General features: G+C 37.1%; 2 protein-coding genes across 5 annotated transcripts in view; both read left to right on the plus strand.

Annotated features, from left to right (window-relative positions):
* The window catches only part of ALDH5F1 (aldehyde dehydrogenase 5F1), an 80,050-nt gene that overhangs the window by 24,607 nt on the left and 32,358 nt on the right, over positions 1-23,085 (plus strand). For all 4 annotated transcript variants that reach the window (XM_020670064.2, XM_011630591.3, XM_088858312.1 and 1 more), the window contains exons 9-10: positions 10,988-11,053; positions 11,200-11,277. In XM_020670064.2, coding sequence (XP_020525723.1) covers positions 10,988-11,053; positions 11,200-11,277 — 144 coding nt within the window. The remainder of the gene's footprint in view (positions 1-10,987; positions 11,054-11,199; positions 11,278-23,085) is intronic.
* Positions 13,509-17,504, plus strand: LOC148783190 (uncharacterized). The gene is made up of 4 exons (XM_088858314.1): positions 13,509-16,268; positions 16,361-16,487; positions 16,574-16,649; positions 16,739-17,504. The coding sequence occupies exons 1-2, from the start codon at positions 14,729-14,731 to the stop codon at positions 16,390-16,392; spliced, it is 1,572 nt and encodes a 523-aa protein (XP_088714440.1). The 5' UTR covers positions 13,509-14,728; the 3' UTR covers positions 16,393-16,487; positions 16,574-16,649; positions 16,739-17,504.

A 23,085-nucleotide genomic window follows, 5' to 3' on the forward strand; every position in this document is an offset into this window, starting at 1 on the left:
AGCAAAATGTTAACAATTTTTAAAAAAATCAAGGAATAGACTCAAGAAAGATTTGAAGTGAGATGCATTAAATGCTAAAAGTGATACAAAACAAATTTTTAAGAATTGAAAGACAAATCTACGTATGAAATCCAATAAAAGATATTGTACTATCATCCAAAATTTTGACATGAAAACCAAGATAATAAAATAAATTCAATGAAAAATTCAAACACATTTAAATAATATAAAAAAATGTCAATTGTAAAAAATATAAAGAGATAGATAAGGCATTTTATTTGAAAAAATTAATATATGAAGTCTTAATTATTTAAATATCAAGAAATTGATTTAAGGAAGAATTGAAGTGAGATGCATTAAATGCTTGACATGACATTTAATTAACTTTTTAGGAAATGAAAGACATAAAGGTTGCACAAAATTGAAGTGAGATGCATTAAATGCTTGACATGATATTTAATTAACTGTTTAGGAAATGAAAGACATAAAGGTTGCACGAAATCCAACAAAATATTTTGTATTATCATCCAAAATTTGGACATGAAAATTAAGAGAATAACAAATGAAATGAAAAATGTCATTACTTTAAAACACTTTTGTATCATATAAAAAAAGCCATCAATTGTGGAAAATATAAATAGGTAGATAAGACAAAAACGTATTCCTATGAAATCTTAATAATTAAAAAATTAAGAAATAGATTTTAAAAAGCTTTGAATGTTTGACATGATATTAAATTAATTTTTAAGAGATGAAAGACATAAATGTATTTACGAAATCCATAAAAACTTTTATGCTATAAACCAAAATTTAATCATGAAAATCATGAGAATAAATAAATAAATGAAAAATTCCATTGCGTTCAAACACTTTTAAATAATATGAAATAAATGAAATTGTCAATTGTGTAGGAACTATAAAAAGATAAAGAAGACATTTTATTTTAAAAAATTAATGTATGAAATCTTAATAATTAAAAAACCATATACTTAACCTTTTTTATATTAAAGTACATTGATTTAGTGGGATTAAATTAATGTTGATATTATTACTATAAGATTTCTCATGGACTATGCTATATATTTGGAATGAGTTCATGGACTGTATACTCGTAAGCATGTACTTAGTATTTTGTATAGTAAAGTGCACTAATAAAGTTGATTTGAAATAATGTTTATAGTCTGTCAAATAGTATTATTATAAGATTTCTTATGGACAATGCTACATATTTGAAATGAGTACATGGACTATAAACTCATCAACATCAGTATTAATAAAAGATTTTTCATGGCTATGAACTTGTTACCATTAGTGGTAACAAGCACATGCACACAAGCCCTTAAAATTGACACGTTATATTCGGAACACGACCCATCTTTTAAGGAGTCGCGATCACCCATCGATAGGGATCAAGATTCTTTGCATTCAAGGATCGAGATCCCTTTAGATTAGGAACCGAGATCCCAATAGGTAGGGATCAAGATCCCCTTAAGGGAGGAAGCGAGTACCGCTCGGGCTCCGCTCTCGGACCACTGGATCGAGATTCCAAGAGGGGAACGCCACCCCTTGACCAAGATCCCCACGACTATGAGCTGAACCCAAAGAGTTGAGATAAGGCTCAGATGATGATGATGATGATGCTTGAGTAAGGACAAATTTCTCATTGTACATAACAAAAAATGACTTTTCAATTTAATACTCCCCCTCAAGTTCTACATCACGTTTGACCATGTACAACATGTTCTTTAGAACTGATGTCTTATCTTTTGCAATCCCTTTTGTGAAGATATCAACTATTTGATTTTCGGTCCCACTAAAGCGAGCATTTATCTCCTTGGCTTTTACAAACAAAATGGTAATTTATTTGAATGTGTTTAGTGCGATCATGAAATCTTTGATTTGCTGAAAAGCTTGAAATTGTCAAAGCACTCTTGTTGTCATAGAAAACTGTTGACTTACATATTTTTATTCAAAGAAAAGAGAATATTATGTATCCATGAAATCTCAGAAGTTGTAGCTGCAAGTGCTCGATACTCAGCCTCAATGCTAGACCTGCAATAGTTTTCTGGTTCTTACTCCTACATCAAATTAGATTTCTACCAAGAAAGCACTATACCCTTGAATTGATCTTCTAACATCAGGATCTCTAGCCCAATCCGCATTACAGTACCTGACTATGAAAGCAATATTCAATTTATTCATGTTGTTTTTTCATAGGGTAGCCCATGATTCACTGTTCCTTTTACATATTTGCTTGTTATGTTCAACGCTTCCATGTGAGTGTCAGAGGGAGCATGCATAAATTAACGCACTTTGGTTAATAACATATGATTACTGGGCCCGGTAGTGAGAGATATTGTAATGCCCTTGTTAAACTTATACATCTCTCAGAAATATCCGAAGGCGGTTCTTTAGATATCCTTAATCTTTTATTCAAAGCAGTTGTTATACAATATGGCCTGCAACAGTCATATTGGCCTTTTGAAGAAGGTCTAGAGCATACTTCGTTGAGACAACCGAATTTGATTCTCATTTCGACCTACTTCAATTCCTAGTAAGTATTTCAGCTGACCTAAGTCTTTCATTATGAATCTATCATACAAGAATTTCTTGACACCATCAATTAGGTCCATAAAACTCCTAGTTATTGTAATGTCATCAACACAAAGCAGAGCGATCGTAAGACCTTGTTGTGACAAAAAAATAATGAATGATCTGATTTCCTGGATAAAACCCCTTCATTTTAACACATTATGAAAACACTGAAACCACATCCTTGGAGCTTGTTTTAACTCATATATACATCTTTTAGCACCTTTAAACGAGTCTTTGGATTCACTTCATTGAAACCTGGTGGTCGTTCCATGTGGACCTCTTTGACAATTTTTCATGCAAAAATGCATTCTTAACATCCAACTGAAAAAGAGACCAACATAGGCTAAGGCAACGAAGTAACCACCTGAACTGTCACTAGCTTAACAACATGACTACATATTTCATCGTAATAAAGTCCACATTATTTATTAAATCCTTTTGCAATCAGCCTTGCTTTAAACGTTTCCACTCAACCATCTAACTCTTACTTCACTTTATAAACCCACTTGCAACCTACTACATTTTTATCTGCAGGACTAGGAATTATCTCCCAAGTCTTATTATGTACATAGCCTAAATCTCTTTTGTCGTAGGCTTGATCCACCATTGATCTGTTCTTTCTTCGAGATAAGTTCGAGGCACTTTGATTTTGAGAATTTCACATATAAAGCTCTAGATATGAGTGAAGGTGTCATGACTTACCTATCGATCAATTGGTTGTTGATTTTGAGAATTTCACATATAAAGCTCGAGATATGAGTGAAGGTGTCATGACTTACCTATCGATCAATTGGTTGCTTTGTTCTGATAGACTTCCATGGTTTTGAGTGGTCTTGAATTTCAACTGGCCCCTTTTCTTGCTGCCCTTTACACTCTTCTTCTTTGACATACTATAATATCCTTGGCTGATTTATGAGGGGTCTTCAATTTTATGAGAGTCTTCATTTGGACAATGAGAGTCTTCTTTTGGACTATTTTCTTCTTTTGGACTATTTTCTTACTGCTCTTCACGACTTCTTCTTTGATATACTATAATATCCTTGGCTGATTTGCGAGGTTCAGTTCTATGAGAATCTTCATTTGGATCTTGGTCCATATCTTCCTCCAACTCTTCCCCTGGTCTTGGAGGAGTTCCATCAATTATCTTCCCCTTAAGACTGTGCTGCTCATCACTTCTATTTGCATCTTTGTCAACAGAAAAGGGGTCTCATCTACAACTTGATGCATGGTCGACTATGAGTTTCATGATGCAATGGAGCTTTCCTTTTTACATGAATCACTTACATCCAAAAAACGAGGAGGTATCTACATCCTTCTTTCATCAAAGGTTACATATCTCAAGATAATAACTCTTTTCAATATAGAATTGTAACATGTATACCCCTTATATTCATTAGCACACCCTGTAAAAACACAAACATGTCTTTGGGGATAACGTATTTCTATGGCTGTTGTCAACATGAACATAGGCATAACAACCAAAACCAGCACAACATGGAATAATCAGGATCCTTCCCAAATAGAACATAGCAAGGTCCTAAATAGAACTTAGCAAGGTGATATTCCATGTAGAACATCAGTAGGCAACCTATTGGTGAGAATTGATGAGATAAACTGCTGGGTGAAATGCTTTTGTCCATAGAATAGGAACTCCTCTCGTAAACGTCATGGACAATGCAACTTCATTGATTTGCCTATGTTTTCTCATTGTTACTCAATTTTGTTCATGTGTGTATGAACATGTTATTTGTTGTTTCACCCTATTATTCTCAAGATAGGTTCTAAAGTTATGGGATGAAGACTCTTCCTGTCCATTTGGAAGTGTTTTTCAACAAAGATTTGAAGTGAAACATATTTCTTCTTGGGAACAAATATCTATGCGAAACAAGAGAAATCATCCATAGATGTAACATAATATAAAGAACCAAATATCATAATGAACTAATTGGAAGGGAGCAAAAAGCTCTTTTATTATGAATCATAAATACAAGTTTCACATGCTTACCCAACTGTAACCGAAGATGCACAAATGAAGATTGAATCTCAAGATTAGAGAGAATTAAGCCCTCTTTATTTATTTTATTCAAAGACATTGAACTGCAATGACCTAAATGATGATGCCCAACACTGGCATCTTTATTGACCCTAATAGAAGAAACAAACAATGGCTTCTTGACATGACCTTTGATAATATAAAGCTGTCGGTGACGAGACCCTTTGGCACACGTTTTCCCTGCTTATTGTTCGTTTTGGAAAAACATAATCAAGAGTAACTGCACATGAAATAGAATTTTCTCAGGCTAACCGGAAAATTGAAAGATTTCTAGACATTTTAAAAACAAAGAAAACATTTGATAAATAGATAGGATCACAGTAGAAGTTAACTGTGACACTGCCTACGTGAGTGATATTGAGCGAGGTTCTAGGGAGGTTCCACCACCAATGAGAATGGAGCCATTACTAGAGTAAAGAATTAGGGGTGAGAACATGCCACTATCATCTAAAACATGATTTGCAACACCACTATCCACAACCCAACCTCTCTGTAGGTGGTGTGATAACTATTTCCAGAGAATGATTTAGGGCAACAACTTGACTTTCAACAGGCTGGGTATTACAACGATCAAAGCACTTAATGCCTGTATGATTCTTTCTTCCACATATCTGGCATACAACACCACTATTTGAAGAGACAAATAATCTTGCTAAAGAATTAGGTATCAAACTACAACCTTGATGAGGATGAAAACTAGTTCTTCCACCTCGATCTCCATATCCTTTACCTCTATAGTATTTACCTTTTTTACCATGAATTGAATTCTAGTCTGTAATAATATTTGAATTACTGTTTGATGATAAAACAGGAGGAGAATCATTCGTAGAAGGCTTTTCCAATGAGGGTTTAAGGTTGAATAATGCTTTAGGTTGCTACAATAATGACCGTAATTCACTAAACGAGGGAAATGATCATCACAAAGGAAACATACACTTCATAATCATCCCTTAAAGCTCTCAAAACATAATGGACTTTGTCCCTTTAACTTAGAAGATCTTGCACCACTGTGAGCTAATCACATAGGGCTTTTTATCTTGTTATAGAATTTTTAGGCTGACATGTTAATTCTTTTACAAGCGTGAAGCTCACTTCGAAGATGTATAAGTTGGGCTTCTGCTTCCTAAGAAAGTAAGTTATGAATGGACTCCTATGATGAAATTGTAAATTAATTACTAGAGGAATAATTTCCATTAGAAGATTATAACAAATCCAACTAATGAGGTTCTGGTTCTTAGATTTCCATTGGTCATAAACTTGGTTGGGTTGGTGATGTAGAAGAATTTAGGGAAACAATAAAATCAACAAGAAACAAAGCCAAACACAAGCACAATTCAAAGAAACCTCGGTTTTCTTCTCTATACCCCAAGCTAGGGTTCCAAAAGTCTTAAGGCTTTCTTCTTTTCAATTTTTAAAAATCATCTGGAATTGACCTTCTCAAGGCCCCACGCACATTATATATTATAATTCAATGTTCAAAGACATTACATATCCATACAATGGTTAAAATGACCTATACATCCTAACTTAAACTTAAATTTTATAATGACATTCCCGTGAACAATACTTGTGAAGAGTACTCATGAAATAAATAAGGAAGCTATAAGACCATAGGATCCCTAAAAACTAAAAAAACCTAAAAATAAACCCAAAAACTAAAATCAAAGTATACATCCTGTAAAATTGAACATAAATTAAAAATAAATATAATTTTGCCCCTCATCATTCTCCCCTTGTAGGAAAAAATGCATCCTTGAGTTTTGAAGTGTGCTAAGGTGAATTCAGCATCAAAACCACCTTCTTTTTCTTTGTGAGCTCAAATATTATTCGTGTAAAAAGAAATCCATAAGAAATGGATCTTGATATGTATATTGAAGAATCAATAAAAATTTATCAAATTTAGCTGTTCTTGTACTCGCATTGAAAACCATGTAAGATACTCCAAACTCAATTTCCTGATCTTTAACTATTTTTTGGACATATTTTTCATTACTTTCTAAAATTAGGGCCAAAATTTGTAGATTCTAAGTTGACCATGCTTTCACTACGCCACTTTGATACCAATGCCCTAAATCTCTTGAATGCTCCACCTCGTAAATATTAATGAGATCTTCAAAGGCCATGATTTGGATCAGTCCATCTATTGCCTTATCTTCATATTCTTTACCCTCTTCCAAAATATCTTCACCATCATCTAGATCCTTATCATAGATCGGATCTCCTAAGAAACCTTGTTGTTCATTTGAGTATATATCGAAGATTGATGGTGAATCCCAATTTACAACTTGCTGATTTTCAATACAATTTGTGTCAAACTCAAGAATATCATCCTTCAAATAAAAAACCCTAATGTGATGTTCCCCACATTTAGATCTTTTGTTACTATCCTCATCACTCGCTCCCTGTGCGGAGCGCAAAAGTAAAAAGGCTTATACTCAAGATTCTCTTGGGCTGAAAGATCACCATCTTGCCCATTATTGAGGCTCGTGAATTGCTGCTCTAGCGCTGTAATTTCCTTTCAAGTTCCTCAATTCAATCTACGAAAATCCCCCTTCTACAACCCCTTCTCATTGTCATAGGTTTGTCAAAATCAGAAACCTTAGGCAAATAATTAACAAGAACTGCTGAAATCAGCAAAATCTAGGCTGTTTTGACAAAACTTTGACCAAAATCAGCAAACCCTAGGCCCCACTATAACTTTACCCTCTTTTTTGTCGATCTATGGCGCTAAAAAAAGTGGTGCTATAGTAACTCCGTATGTGCTACAGTAGCTTCCATGCGTGCTACAGGAAATTCTGTACGTGCTACAATAATTCCTATGTAGATCGCGGGCTCTGATACCAATTTGATGTAGGAGAATTTGAGGAAACAATAAAATCAGCAAGAAACAAAGTCGAACACAAGCACAATTCAAAGAAACCTAAGGTTTCTTCTCTATACCCTAAGCTAGGATTCCAAAAGTCTAAGCTTTTCTCTTTTTCAATTTCTAAAATCATGTGGAATTGACCCTCTCAAGGCCCGACATACTTGATGTATTATAATTCAGTGTTTAAAGACACTGCATGTCTATACAATGATTAAAATGACTTATGCATCTTAACTTAAACTTACAGTTAGTAATGACAATTTTGCCCCTGTGAACATTACTCGTGAATAGTACTCATGAATAGTACTTGTGAATGGTACTTATGAAATAAACAAGAAGGTATAGAATTCTTAAAAACTAAAAAACCCTATAAATAAACCCTAAAATTAAATCAAAGTATACATCTTTTAAAATTGGAAATAATTTAAAAATAAGTCTAATATTTTCCCCCATCATTGTTCCCTTGTTGGAGAAAACCCTTCATCGAGTTTTGAAGTGTGTTAAGATGAATTCAGCATCTAAACCTCCAACCTTCTTTTTCTTTGTGGGCTCAAATATCATTAGTAGTAAGAAGAAGTCCATAGGAAATGGACCCTGATATGTATATTGAAGAATTAATATAAATTTATTAAATTTGGTGTATTCCCATTGGAAATCATGTAAGATACTTCAAACTCAATTTCCTGATCTTTAGAGTGTTTTAGGATATCTGATTCATTACTTTTCCAAATTAGGGCCACAATTTGTAGATTCTAAGTCGATCATGCTTTCATTGCACCACTTCGATTTCAATGCCCTAAATCTCTTGAATGCTCCACCCCTTGAATATTAATAAGATCTTCAAAGGCCATGATTTGGATCAGTCCTCTTATTACCTTCTCTCGATATTCTGTACCTTCTTTCAAAATGTCTTTACCATCATCTGGATCCTTATCATAGATCTCCTAAGAAATCTTCTTGTTCATCTGAGTATATATCGACGATTGGTAGTGAATCCCAATCTACAACTTCAATGCAATTTGTGTCAAAATCAAGAATCTCATCTTTCAAATCAAAAACCCTAGAGTGATGTTCCCTACAACTAGGTCTTTTGTTACTATGCTCATCACTCGATTCCTTGCGTGGAGCACAAAAGTGAAAAGGCTTGTACTTGAGATCTTCTTGGCAGAAAGATCACCGTCTTGCCCATTATTGATGCTCGTGAACTGTTGTGCTAGCTGCTGCACTTGCCTTTCAAGTTCCTCAATTATATCATCTATGGGATCACGGAGTGGATTTACGAAAATCCCCCTTCTACTGCCCTTTCTCGCTACCATGGGTTCGCCAAAATCACAAACCCTATGCAAATAATTATACTTATTTTTAAATTTTATTCAATTTTAAAGGATCTATACTTTGATTTTAGTTCTAGAGTTTATTTATAAAGTTTTTTAGATTTTAGGACTTCTATAGTTTTTTATTTATTTCATGTATACTATTCCCAAGTACTATTCATGGGTACTGTTCACAGAGGCAAACTTGTTATTACAAAATTTAGGTTTAAGTTAGGATATATTGATCATTTTAATCATTGTATGGACATGAAATCTTTGAACAATATAAATTATAATATATAAGATGTGTGTTGCCTTGAGAGGGTCAATTCGGCATAATTTTAGAAATTGAGAAAGAGAAGCTTAGATTTTTGGATCCCTAGCTTGGGGTATAGTGCAGGAACCCTAGGTTTCTTTGAATTGTGCTTGTGTTTGTCTTTGTTTCTTATTGATTTTATTGTTTCCTCGAATTTCCCCCATCAGTTGGACAACTTTCTTAGTCGTTCCATCGTCAAATTTGTAAGAAACTCAACTGGAGTTTGATGAACCATCAATGTGTGTGCCTCAATAACCATTGGCCTCTAATAAAAGTTAGAACTAGACCTTTTCAAGTTAAATAGTTGGGGCGTTGAGTCTAATAGATGTATTGATGATTAAGAAGACCAATAGAATTAAAAGATGATGACAAGGTCGTTTTTAACCGAATAAGAAAGAGCAAGAAGGCAAGAGATTTCAAAGAAGACAAAAGAAGGGAAAGAAACTGGCAGTAAGTTTTGTTGAGCAAGAGGGAGAAAAGCATTTGGGTTTTGAACTGGATTTTGAGAATTTATAAGGAGAACAACAATTATTATTATTATTTTTTTATAAAAGAAGATAAATTAATAGGTTATGAAGAGCAGTATTATAGATTTTAAATGAGATCTAGAGTTTTATATTGGATGAAGAAAGAATTCAATAGTTTTGTGGCTGAAATACGGGGGTTTGAAAGAAAGAACAGTAGCATGAGCAATGCTGTCAACTGTAGCATGAACAATACTGTCAACTGTAGCATGAGCTTATATACCCCCAATATGGAGGAAAGACGAGTGAGAGATTTGAGTTTAGGAAAGGAGGATGAGGATGATGAAAGAGGATAAAGATGAAGAAAGAAAGGTGATGGTTTAGAAGAGAAAGAGATAATGAATATTTAAGAAGAAGGAAATATTGGTTACCTTGATAAGAGTTGATCCATTAAGAGTATATTCAAACCCTGCTCTGATTCCATGAAAAAAATAGAGATGGATAGAAAAGAGGCACACACTACTCTACCATGTAAACACACACAAGAGCTCCACCCTAATTCTTGTATTATACATATATAATGTTACGCATTTAGTGTGGACATATTTACCCTTATACACTATCGAAAATGACTTAACAATCTATAAACCACTTAAAATACACACAAATTACAGAATTACCTTAATTGCATTCCAACAAATGAGAGGTCAGAACTCATAATCTTTGTGTGAGTTAGGGCCATTAACATTGTTCTTTTCTTCACATGCATTCATGGTAGCAATGCAACAATAGGATCTCTAAACTTATTGGTACACATCCATTAGGTATCGGTTTATATGCGGACATAGCCCATACAGCCTGTTTTCTATCCCTTCTTTTTAAAACTTTAAAAGAAAGAAAAGGGTTATACCTGTTTTGGCTTCCTGTAACTTCCATACCGGGGTTATATTAATTTTTCTCTGCGTGTGTACTTCTATAAGCGTATACAATGCAGTTTTAATATGGAGAATCAGAGTTTTTCCTGGACCGAACATGCTCATCCAATAGTTACTCGTGTGAAAATATTCCATAGGAGAGCTCTGTATCTTTTTAGGGTAACATTGCTTCATTATCTAGAATTTTTCAACTGTCCATTTTTACCAAGGTGTGCATTTTATTTGCGTTAAATTGAGTAAGTTTCTGTGAATTTTGTGGAAACTCTACCCAATTTTATGCAACTTCATGTTCTTGTAAATTCTGTCAATTTCATGCGGTTGTTTTCTATATTGTTCTCTTTGTGCCATTCTTAAATTCATTTGTGCTGCCACTCCTTTTTTTAATCCTGTCATGATCATGTGTTGTTGAGTTGTTGACAATTTGATTCTCTTTTATGTCGTGCAGGGTGTGTTGAATGTTGTGATGGGCAATGCTCCTGAGATTGGAGATACCCTACTCGCTAGTTCGCAGGTTTGAAATGCTATACATGGGGAACCCCTTTGGCAAAAGCCCTTCGTGTGGCTACTCTTAATTTGTGTCATGTTGTAACCATGCATGATATATGCCTATCACCATCTGTCTCGTTTATATCCTTATATTCTTATTTAATCTGTCAGGTACGGAAGATTACATTTACTGGATCAACCGCTGTTGGTAAGAAATTAATGGCTGGTGCTGCTAGCACAGTTAAAAAGGTACCACAGAAAATGCACTTTAGATGGAAGTATCATTTTGATTTATTTGGTTATGTAATCAGGGCTTTGTAATGATTTGGGTAAGATTTTGATTTGGTCTTTACGAGCTTCCATTTTAGTTGTCTGCACTAACTAAAACATTGAATATGTTGTATGCATTTTAATAGTGGGAGTTTGGAAGCATGCTTTATCATTTTCCTTTTGCATGTTGTAGGATGTCTCAAATGTCGTTTAATTATTTTGACAGTGTTTTTGGCTATATAGAATAAAACCATCTATTCATTTAAGTGTTTCTAGAATTTTAAAGTAATTTATTGTCAAATATTGTGAATTGATGTGAAATTTCTTTAGCTACCACATCAAGTACAGGCTTTTAATATCAATGTCGACGGAGGATATTATTGATTTTCACCTGTTTGTTTTCTTCTTTGAGTTGACTTTGCTTGAGATATTGATGTGTTGCACCTTTTATAGTTGGAACTTAAAGGACACTAGGAAGACTGCTTGAGATATTGATGTGTTGCACCTTTTATAGTTTGAACCAGCGTTTTAAAAAACATCGAGTCGAACCGGACTCGCCCGGTTCGACTCGGAAGTCGAACCGGACTCGCCCGGTTCGACTCGGAAATCGCGAAAAAGGGACCGGATCGGTGAAAAAATCGGAAATCGTCCGGTTCTAGAGAGAACCGGACGATTCCGCACAGTGACTCGCCGATTCACTGTGCGGAATCGGCGAGTTCGTGAAGAACACGGGTTGCACAGTGTTCTTCATGGATTCTTTGAAATTTGTCATTTTTTGATCATTTTTCTTGTTTTTTTTGGCATGTGATCTGATTTGCAGGCTGTAAACAGCTTTATTCAGCTTTTTCAAGGATTAAATGGTGGAAAAATTTGTCGTTTTTGGATCACGAAAAATTCGGTGTTTAGGGTTTCCGCCTTTTCTAAAATTTCATGCCAAATAGGGCATGAATCTTTCAAAATTTGTAGGCATTTTGATCTTAAAGCTGTGAATCAAAACCTTTTGTTACTAATTTGTGATAATCGTTGAGAAAAACAGAGTTTTTTGGAGATTGAAGGCTTCGGTTCACAAAATCAGGTAAGAACTTTGGGTTTTTTTTTTTTTCCGCCATTTGATTTATTTCACGGCATATTTTGAACATTATGAGTTCAATAATTAGGGTTTTTAATCTTTATTGTGTCTAGTATGATTTAAAATTTTCAATTTTACGTAATCTAGTCAATTACAGCAAGAAATTTGATATGAACACTGAGATGTCTGCGGAACCAAATTCCGCTGTTTTTTTTTTTTTTTTTCCGCCTTTTGATTTTGTTTTCATGATATATTAGAAATAATGTGTTAAAAAGTTAGGGTTTTGATTCCTTATATTGTTGTTTATCAGAAAATATACTCAATTGGATGTAATTTATTCACTTAGAGGTGAATTTTTGAGTTAAAATCGCTTATGTAAAACGACTCTGTGAAGAACATAATTTTTTTTTTTTTTTTTGTAGCCCATGATAGAATTTTTTGTAATCCATGATCGAATTTTTTGTAATCCATGATAGAAATGTTTGTTTTTTTTTCTTGTAATCCATGATCGAATTTTATTTTTTATTTTTTATTTTTGTAACCCATGATAGAATTTTTTGTAATCCATGATCGAATGTTTTGTAATCCATGATCGAAATGTTTGTTTTTTTTTGTAATCCATGATCGAATTTTTTGTTTTTTGTTTTTTATGTAACCCATGATAGAGTTTTTTGTAATCCATGATTGAATTTTTTGTTATCCATGATGTAATTGTTTTATTCTTTTTTTTTAATCCACGATCGAATTTTTTGTTTTTTTTTTTTGTAATCCATGATCGAATTTTATGTAATCCATGATCGAATTTTTTGTAATCCATGATAGAATTTTCTGTAATCCATGATCGACTATTTTGTAATCCATGATCGAAATGTTTGTTTTTTTTACTTGTAATCCATGATCGAATTTTTTGTTTTTTTTTTTTGTTTTGTAACCCATGATTGAATTTTTTGTAATCCATGATCGAATTGTTTTTTTCTGTTCTTGTAATTCACGATTGAATTTTTTGTTTTTTTATGTTTTTTTTTTTTTTTGTAATCCATGATCGAATTTTATGTAATCCATGATCGAATTTTATGTAATCCATGATCGAATTTTTTGTAATTCATGATCGAATTTTTTGTAATCCATGATCGAATTTTTTGTTTTTTTTTTTTTTTTGTAACCCATGATTGAATTTTTTGTAATCCATGATCGAATTGTTTTTTTCTGTTCTTGTAATCCACGATCGAATTTTTTGTTTTTTTATGTTTTTTTTTTTTTTTGTAATCCATGATCGAATTTTATGTAATCCATGATCGAATTTTATGTAATCCATGATCGAATTTTTTGTAATCCATGATCGAATTTTTTGTAATCCATGATCGAATTTTTAGAAAATTTGTGATTTTTTTTTTTGAATCCATGATCGAACTTTTTGAAAATTTGTTAATTTTTTTTTTTAATCCATGATCGAATTTTTTGAAAATTTGCTGTACTTTTTTTTTTTTATTTCTTTTTATCCATGATCGAATTTTTTGAAAAATGATGATTTTTCTAAAAGATGTGAAAATCGTGATAAAGTTGTGATTATCATGATGTATTAAACCCAATTTTTAATTTTTATTGTTTGAGTTTGCTGTAATTTTTTTTATTTTTTTTCCATGATCGAATTTTTTGAAAAATGATGATTTTCCGAAAAGATGTGAAAATCGTGACAAGGTTTTAATTGTCATGAGGTATTAAACCATATTTTAAATTTTTATTGTTAAAGTTTTGTTGAAAAAATTGTATGTTGATGGATTATTTATGCAAAAAAATGCATGTTATTATATTTTTAATACAAAACTGTATTTTTTTTATCTGTTGTTCATGGATTTTTTAGTTGGAATGACTGATGTTAGCCGGCTCTTTGAAGAATTGTTTTTATTATTAATTTTTTAATGCAAAAAATGTATGTTCTTGATAATTGAGTTGTAGCCATGTTTGGAGCTTGCATTTTGTATTATTCTAAATGTTTGTAATTGATATGTACGAAAATATTATTGTCAAAAAAGGTATTTTGCAATAACAAATAACAACGAATATGACTACATGAACTACCGCAATATATTATCACTACATATGGTAATTATTTTTCTTTTTGAACTGTCAGGTTAATTTAAACTTTTTACGTCTTAAAACAGTTGAATCATGTCAAGATCTACAGAAGACCCTGCATGGCAACATGGGGTCAGACTTGATCCCAACAAGAAAGACAAAATTATTTGTAATTACTGTCAAAGAGTGATAAGTAGTGGGGTACATAGGTTCAAGCAACACTTGGTAGGGGTTTAGGGAGAAGTTTCTGCATGCATTAGTGTCCCTAGTAATGTAAAAAAACAGATGGTGGCAATTCTTAATGCTAGCAAAGGTAAAAAAATTGCCAAACATAGAATGAATGAGGAGATAGCCAGTTTATATACACCATCAAGCAGGAATGATACAGAAGAGCAATATAATTATGACCTAGAAGAGCAATATAATAATGAGCTGGACATGGCCACAAGATTGAGTTTACATGAACAATATCAGAGGGAATGTGGGTTTAGAATGCCTGGTGGGTCTAGCTCAGACATGCATGGTGGGCCTAGCTCCGATATGCATGGTGGGCCTAGTTCAGATATGCATGGCGGGTCCAGCTCGAGCATGTATGGCGGGCCCAACTCAAATATGTATGGAGGAGTTGGTGGCAATATGTATCAAGGAGAATCAGTTGTTGAAGAAATTGTTTCTAAGTTACCTAGGAGTGTCAGTATTGCAGGTCATGGTCGTAAAGACCCATTTCTCTCAAAGCCTAAGTCACAACAGATGACCCTAAAAGGCATGGTTAAAGGTACAAGAAACATGTTAGGGAGATATGTTGGTAAATGGTTCTACGATAAAGGGATTCCCTTTGATGCAGCCAATAGCCCATATTTTTCACCTATGATTAGTGCAATCCAGAGAGTCGGTCCCGGGGTAACACCCTTGACGGCATATGAGCTCAGTGGGCCAATATTAAATGAAGAGGTAGAGGAAGGTAAAAAGTGGATTGAAGAATATAAACAGAGTTGGCCAAGGACAGGAATTACTCTCATGAGTGATGGTTGGTTTAATAAAGTTAGCAAAAAGGAGTTTTTAAACTTCTTGGCCTATTCCCCAAAAGGTACAGCTTTTTTGTCTAGCAAAGACGTATCAGGGACGAAGAAGGATGCAAACTTCTACGTACGACTATATGATCAGATAGTGGAGGAGATGGGAGATAAGCATGTAGTCCAGTTTATTACGGACAATGCGCGTGCATGTGTTTCTGCGGGCAGCAAGTTGATGGATAAGAGGAAGCATCTAGTATGGACCCCGTGTGCTGCACATAGCATCGAACTTATGCTAGAGGAAATCTGTGAGATCAAAATTGTGAAGGAGACTCTAGATGAAGCAAGGTTGGTGTCGAGATTTATATACAACCACTCTAAAATATTATTTCTGTTTAGAGAACACTCTAAGAAAAAAGAGATAATCAGGCCTGCCATAACCCGCTTTGCGACCGATTACTTAGTTGTATACTCCATTCGACAATCTGAAGGTGCATTAAAGAGATTGTTTACTTGTGAAGAGTGGTTAAATGACCGCCTCTCGAAGTCCAGTACCGGTATAAAAGTGGATAACATAATCTCAAATAGGCTGTTCTGGTCTCGATGTTCCAGTGTTGTAGAGGCCACTGCCCCTTTGGTCACGGTGTTAAGAATGGTGGATGCTAATAAGAAAGCTACCATGGGTATCCTTTATGAAGGTATTGAGAGGGCGAAATCAGCTATTGGGGAGAAGTGTAATTTTGCTAGCAAAGTGATCGAGATTATAGAAAAGAGGTGGAACACCAAATTTGGACGTCCAATTCATTATGTTGGTAAATATATATTTATATCATTACAATGTTTCAGTTTAAATCATTTTTTTATGAAATTGTAAATGACATTTTTCTACCTATATATTTTTTAGGTTACTACTTCAACCCAAAATTTTCTATTTGATACTTGAACAACCCCACAAGATTATTGAAGGGGTCAGATACATTATTGCAAGGTTGGAGAGAAGCCATCGAAACCAAGTAGCAGCAATACAAGAGGTATTATTTAATGTTTGGGTAAGAACTTCATTGAGTTGTTATATTTGTGAGGAATAATGCACTAAAACGTAATGTATTTGTTTTAGCTTGCTATGTATAGGGATGCTATAGGATCCTTCGGAACTAGACTTGCCAGAAATTCTCGAACTATGATGGATCCAGGTTATCCCCTCGCTAATATTTTGTTTATTCATATATTTAATCTTATGAATTGTTCTTGCCCTTACAATATTTTTTACATTTTAATCCAGCTGAATGGTGGGAGATATATGGTACTGATGCACCTCACCTAAAGAGGATAGCAATCAAGGTGCTCTCCCAGACATGTTCTGCTACTGGCTGTGAGCGCAACTGGAGTACGTTCCAATGGTTGCACACTACTAGGAGGAATCGAATCGCGTCTGAGAAGCTTCATAAACTAGTCTACGTTCATTATAATTTAAACCTCAGAGAGCGACAAATAAGAAGGAAGCTTGAAGACTATGGGCCGATAGACTTAGACACAATATTTGTCACAGACACAGCAGACCAATGGGTAGTAGAAGAGGAGGAGCCAGTGTTGCACAAGAGCGTTCCTTGAGGCTATCAGTGATGAAGATATTGAAGAAAGTGATGAGCAGCATGAAAGAAGAAGCAGCCAGCCAATGTATCCACAATATGTCGGTGATATTGCACCTAATGAGGGAGAGTGGGAAGGGGGTCTAAGAGAAAATGAGAGATGATGATTCTGAGACCACCCTATCCCAGCCATATTATTCACATATCGAGTCCCAACAGCAACAGTGTAGGGATGAGCACGACAGTGCAGGTGAGCATGAAGGATGGACAAGCTTCGGGGATTTTGGATTGGGAACACAACTAAACACTAACACTCAGGGATTTGAGAATAGTCAGACGCCCGCTAATATCGATGATTCGTTTTTAGATCGAATCAATGAATTGTCAAACGAATTCAATCAATGGCACCAGCGTGACCAAGAAGAACAACAACGTCGTCTATCATTTTATTTTTAGATCGTATGTTACTAATTTTATGCTTTATTGTAGTCCATGTATGTTGATATACTTATTCCATGATAATTCTATGTTTATCCTTTTGTGTGATGTAAATTAAATGTTGAATGGCGGTTCATGCAGGGAAAGAACATATCAATATTCGCATATTCATTCAAAAACATGAAAATTCTTAATGGAGTACCCTCATTTCTTATTGAATTCCTAAAAAACAATATTTATAATGAATTTTAATAATTTTTTCGGATTTTTTTGAAGCTTTATTCTGACCGATTCACCCGATTCCCGATCCGGATCGCCGATTCGCCGATCCGGATCGGTTTTTTGAAAGCCCGATCCGGGTCACCGATCCGATTTTTAAACCATTGGTTTGAACTTAAATGACACTAGGAATGGGTATCAGCCATATCCAGTGCTTTTGTTGTGGCAGGCTGGCAGCATATGCTAAGAACATGGAACATCATTGTTTGCGTTGCGAGATTGTTCATCTATTTAATCTGCAGAATAATAGTGCAATATATTACATGTGCAGTTAATGGAGACTTAACCTTAAGACATCGTGATTCTAACTAGCCATAGGATATTATACTGTATGCCAGATGATCTCTCTGTTATCATCCTCATTTGAATTGCCCCGAAGAGGTCAGATGGCTGTTAATAAGAAGGTGTGTGGAGGAGCCTAATGGTTATTGTTAAATTGCTTGAAATGCTACAAGGATAACCAACATCAATTTTATTTGCATTTGGAAAGGCCTTTGTTTCATGGAAAGAAGATTGAAGCGTTGAAGCAAGCTCTTGATGTAGAACTTGAAGTGGGAAGATCTGGATCGAAAGCTGTAATTAGGAATATCTTGGTATCTTAGACATGTTGACATGGTCTCATAGCTGCTGAATAGTCCTACAAAAGTACTGTATTGGAAGCTCATTTAGAAATAAGGGCCGTCCCAATAAACTTAGTTAATCAGATCTGTGGTGTGTGGCAGGCACCTCATGATCGAGGTTGGGGTTTGAGGCCGAAGCCCCTGAATATTTATATTTTTTTTAGGGAAAAAAAGTGTTGCTTCTGTGCAATGCATTTTCTTGCACCAAAATTTTTATGCTTTCTTTGTGCAGTCATATAGAGATTACTCATTAAAAGTTCTGAAATTTGCGGAAACATGAAACAAACTGACATGTAACAAATAGTTATAGTGTTGTACAACAAACGTTCCGCATGCAATAGGCCATATGGTTGAAAAGTCTGTAGTAGACAGTAGATACTAGATAGTGATGATACATAGTTGTTTTAAACTTCCACTTCACTCAAGCTAATGAAGTGTCATTATATGAGGAGATATTACATTACCTTATGTCATGTTGTGTCCCCCTTATCCTCTTCACACCATTGACAACACTCCATTTAAAAAAATCTGATGGTTCTCAAATCAAAAAATTAGAGGTTTAAAGATTATATGAAAAATATAAGATCTCTATACTCCCACATGTGAACACACACATGTGCTTCACATATGTGCCATAAAGCACTTACACTTATCAATATTATTTGCCATAATCAAACAAAGGGTCTCATGTCTAGGGTTGGTCTTTCCATGTCGTGCCCATTGGGCAATGACGTGGCAGTCCCATGGGATGCACGTGTGGCACACATTAGCATTTGTGTGTCACACGCCACATGTGTGAACGTCCTCAATTGGAATTAGTGCACAATAATTTTAATAAAGCATTTTCCTTTGAAATAAAATTAAAAAAATTATCTAAAATCATGATAAATCACTTTTGATTATTTCTCATCAAAACATCATGGGTTGACACTTGTCATAAATCCGATTGGAAGAATAGAATCCCACAAGAGGTTGGGCTACATGATAATCCACTGGGCTAGACTAAAAAACCCAATCCAATTTCTTAGACCAAACCAATAGGCTCCTATGGATCATAGATTTCGGTCTGGACATGAATGGACCTATCAAAGCTAACCAATAGTTAGATGGATCCCATGGTGTTCAGTGGCGTATGGGTGCCCCACAAGGACATGCACTCTTGCGGATGAGGGGGTCCTCTCTCAGCACGTGTGCACAGTTCTGATAGATGGATCTTACCTCATCAGAGCGGCTTCCCAAAATGCGATTGTCTGTGCATACGTTGTGAGCAAGATACATATGTCAGGGATTTGGGCTTATATCCTCTTACAACCTAGCTATGCTCATACAGGGCTTATACACGAAATATCTTAAACAAACAAACCCAGGCTCACACGACATGAGGCGAACGTAGTCATATCGACCCTGACTAGAGGGAAACCCTAAATCCTCTCGGTTCACAATATTGTCCAAGAACCTCGCCTCATTCAATTAGGGTTCTTTCTGCCTATTCGGATCCCAGTATGCAAAGATTCCGATAGCCACTATGTTCCTGATCACTACCTCTGTGACTTTGAACAGTGCTGGCATTGCACACAAGGCCTTGCAAGGGCCATAATTCAACCATATTCCACCATACCTTTCACATATAGCAAAATGCAATGAATTGCTTCTAGATGAGGCTTTCACGCTCTGTGAATGAACCTGCTCATATCACCAACTACGTGAGCAATATCTTATCGTGAAACAGTAAAAGAGATTGGGTTCTAGATCAGTTAGCAGTACATCCGTACATCTGCGAGTTCCTTCGTTGCATCACTTCTTGCCATTAACTTCAAAGTGTATCGAGATACTTTGCAATTCTCCATCCTGAACTTGTGTAACAAGTCCATTTCACACTTCTTTTGATATAAGAATTGACTATTTTTATATAAAATTTTGAAGGCTGAAACTAACTGTTCCCAGAGCGATGCACAGGCGGCTCCCCTTCGAAGAGGTGGTGCCCTCCTTCGGGCTGGAGCAAGATTTATAGCTTTTATCCGCACCCATCCCCCGCTCAAGTACCAACCCCCTTTTCTCCCCCTCCAATACCTCCACCCCCCCTCTCCTCCCCGTCTGCCACCCTTGGTTTGTCTAACGAGCCATCCCAACCCATCTTTGCCCAAGTGGTGTTGTCCACACTTGCTGGTCCTTCTTTTTCTGTCGAGTATCTCACCCTTGCTCGGTTACCATCCCCTCCACCTTTGCCTCGTTCCCCTCACCTACGCCTGATTCTTTTCACTCCGGTTGAGGTTTTCGATCCCCTCAAATCCAAACTTCGTCTTCCTTGGTGGGTTCTTTCCGTCCCAGGAGGGATGATTTCATGGCCATCGAAAAATGGGGACAACATTCTTGGGAGGAGCCTAACCTCTGTTGCCGCTGCCTCACCTATGGGTCCATGTTCTTCGGATTTCCCTCAGAAGAGAGTGCCCTTCATGCCCTCCATTCGGTTTCTTCTCCCAGCTTTAAGGGGCATTGCTCGAGCTTCGTAATTGGTCATTGGTGCGAGGTTCTTTCAAGAAGCAGAGGGTCTGAGTTATGGCATCACACCTTTCTCTTCACTTCTGGTCCCCATTTACCTTTAACCTGATAGTGATACACTGGAAATCTCTTGAATTCCTTCCCTTGGGCTCTCTTTGCCTTCTCTTGGAAACTTTGGACCTCAGGCTTATCCCTCCCTCTCTTTGGCTTGAGGTGGAAGGCTCGGTTTTTCGCATCCAGGTCTCTTGGTCTATGGCTTCCCCCCCTTCCCTTGATGTCTTCACCGTCGCAGAAGTCGCCGCTTCTCACAAGGCAGATCCCTCAGCCTGAGGAGTGGTGACTGGCAGATCCCTCAGCGGAAACGTGGCGTCCACGACAGAACCACCCCGACTGCAATGCAGGAGCTGTCCCCTCCGCCTCAGGTCACGTCAATGTATTGCCTTCCCATCCCCCAGCTGGCGCCCCCATCCCCTCAGGTCAGGTGTTCGCTGCCACAGCTGTGGCCACGTTGTCTTGTACGGTAGACCCCCTGCAACAGCCTAATGGCAGCTTCCCCTCCCGCCTAGGTAAAGAGGTTTGCGTTGATGAAGACCCCACACATTCGCCTCAGCCGCCTGCATTAAATGAGGTGGCAGGACCATATCGTCACACCTCCTTGACTTTTAATTCTCTATCCTCTGCATCCCTCTTGCCTTCCGATACTTGGCCCATCAAGCCTACTTTGGGGACCCTCGGCCCAAGGACTCGCGACTGCCCCCATCCCTCTGCCGCCTTCTCCCTCCCTTTCTAGGACACCTATCACCCCTCACCTCCCTGGCTTAGTTTTTTCCCATCTTCAGCCCTCCTCCCCTCCACCCATGAACCCCTTTGGGGACACCTGCCCTCCATCCTCACATACCCTTCTCGAGATCCTCACCCAACCACTTAACCCTCATCCTTTTCCGTCCTCCCTTCTCTCCCCACCTCTTCCCGCTCTATCTTCTTCTCTGACCTGTTTGACAGCCTGCCGGCCACCCTACCTTCTCTCAACCCAAGCCGTTCCACCCTTTGACGAAACCCCTCTTTCCCCTGTCTCCTTTCTTCCTCAACCCTCTTCCTCTTCATCCGCTCCCTTGCTCCCTGCAGCTGATCTCTCCTTGCCTTCTCTCAAGTCTTCCTCTGGCCCAGTCTTCCTTCCTCCGATCAAACTTGAGCCACCAACCTTTCCTCCTTTACCCATGTCACTTCTCAGCCTGGGCCTCCCTCCTCCTGCCCCCCTTTTGTTGTTGCTCTGCTTCCTGAGCCCTGCTTCCCCCTGCTCACCTCGGTGTTTGGTCTCTCCAACCCCTACCTACCCCCTGCGCCCCGCCTAAGACTCCAGCCCAACCTTCGAACTCTTCGTCCTCTTCAATGGAGTGGCCATCCTATCCTGCCGATATCCTAGTGGTCCAATCCCTTGACCCCAACCCTTCCGACCCTGAGGTTCTGGCCTCTCTTTGGGCCCCCTACCTCCATTATACTCCTAACCTCACCCCCATTTGTCAAGTGAGGACCGAGCTCATCCCTAACTCCTGGCCTTTATCTGACCCTTTTGGTCCTCTCCTTGCCCTTGAAGTTATGCTCTCTGTACCCCGGTACCCTTACCAAGTTCCTATTGCTTCCCCCTACCCCCTTCTTTTACACTTCTCGGTGACCCAGTACCCTCCTCTGCTTCCCTTGCCGGCCCATTCCAACGTACCCCGAACCTGTTTTACCCCGCTGCTCCTCCTCCCCATCCCCTCGTCTAGACCAGTTTTCATCTACTCTTCTCCTTGATCGTCTTGCATCAACCCTCTAGCCTCGACCTTGCCGACTCATTGGCCTGCTGACCCTCTCTCTTATATTTCTTCCTCTCTCGAGCCTCTACCCCCCCCCGCCTCCGCCTTTCCCCTTGAACCAGGACCTTCTGCTCATTCCTCTTCTTCGGTTTCCTGCACCCCAGAGCCTTACCCTGCTCTCCCCCTTGACCTTTACCCCTCTAACCCCTTTGACCAACCCCAAACCTCCCCTACCAAGCATTCTGGTCTCCTTTCCTCTACCTCCACTTCGACAGCTTGGCCCCATACCTTGCTACCGTCTTCTTCAGTAGACTCTTATTGCGTGAATGGAGTCAACGGTGGACAACCGGTAATTATCGATCTACGAGCTCCAAATATGTTGACCAATCTCTCCTTTAACCTTCTCAC

This window comes from Amborella trichopoda, chromosome 2 (genome assembly GCF_054954075.1).
Source record: "Amborella trichopoda isolate Santa Cruz 75 chromosome 2, AtrichopodaSantaCruz75HAP2 v2.0, whole genome shotgun sequence".
NCBI lineage: Eukaryota > Viridiplantae > Streptophyta > Magnoliopsida > Amborellales > Amborellaceae > Amborella > Amborella trichopoda.

Excerpts from the sequence above, each read along its gene's own strand:
- LOC148783190 (XM_088858314.1), top strand. The coding sequence starts at position 14,729 with ATGGTGGCAATTCTTAATGCTAGCAAAGGTAAAAAAATTGCCAAACAT. Across the intron at positions 16,269-16,360 it reads ACGTCCAATTCATTATGTTG|GTTACTACTTCAACCCAAAA; the intron begins GTAAATATATAT and ends TATATTTTTTAG.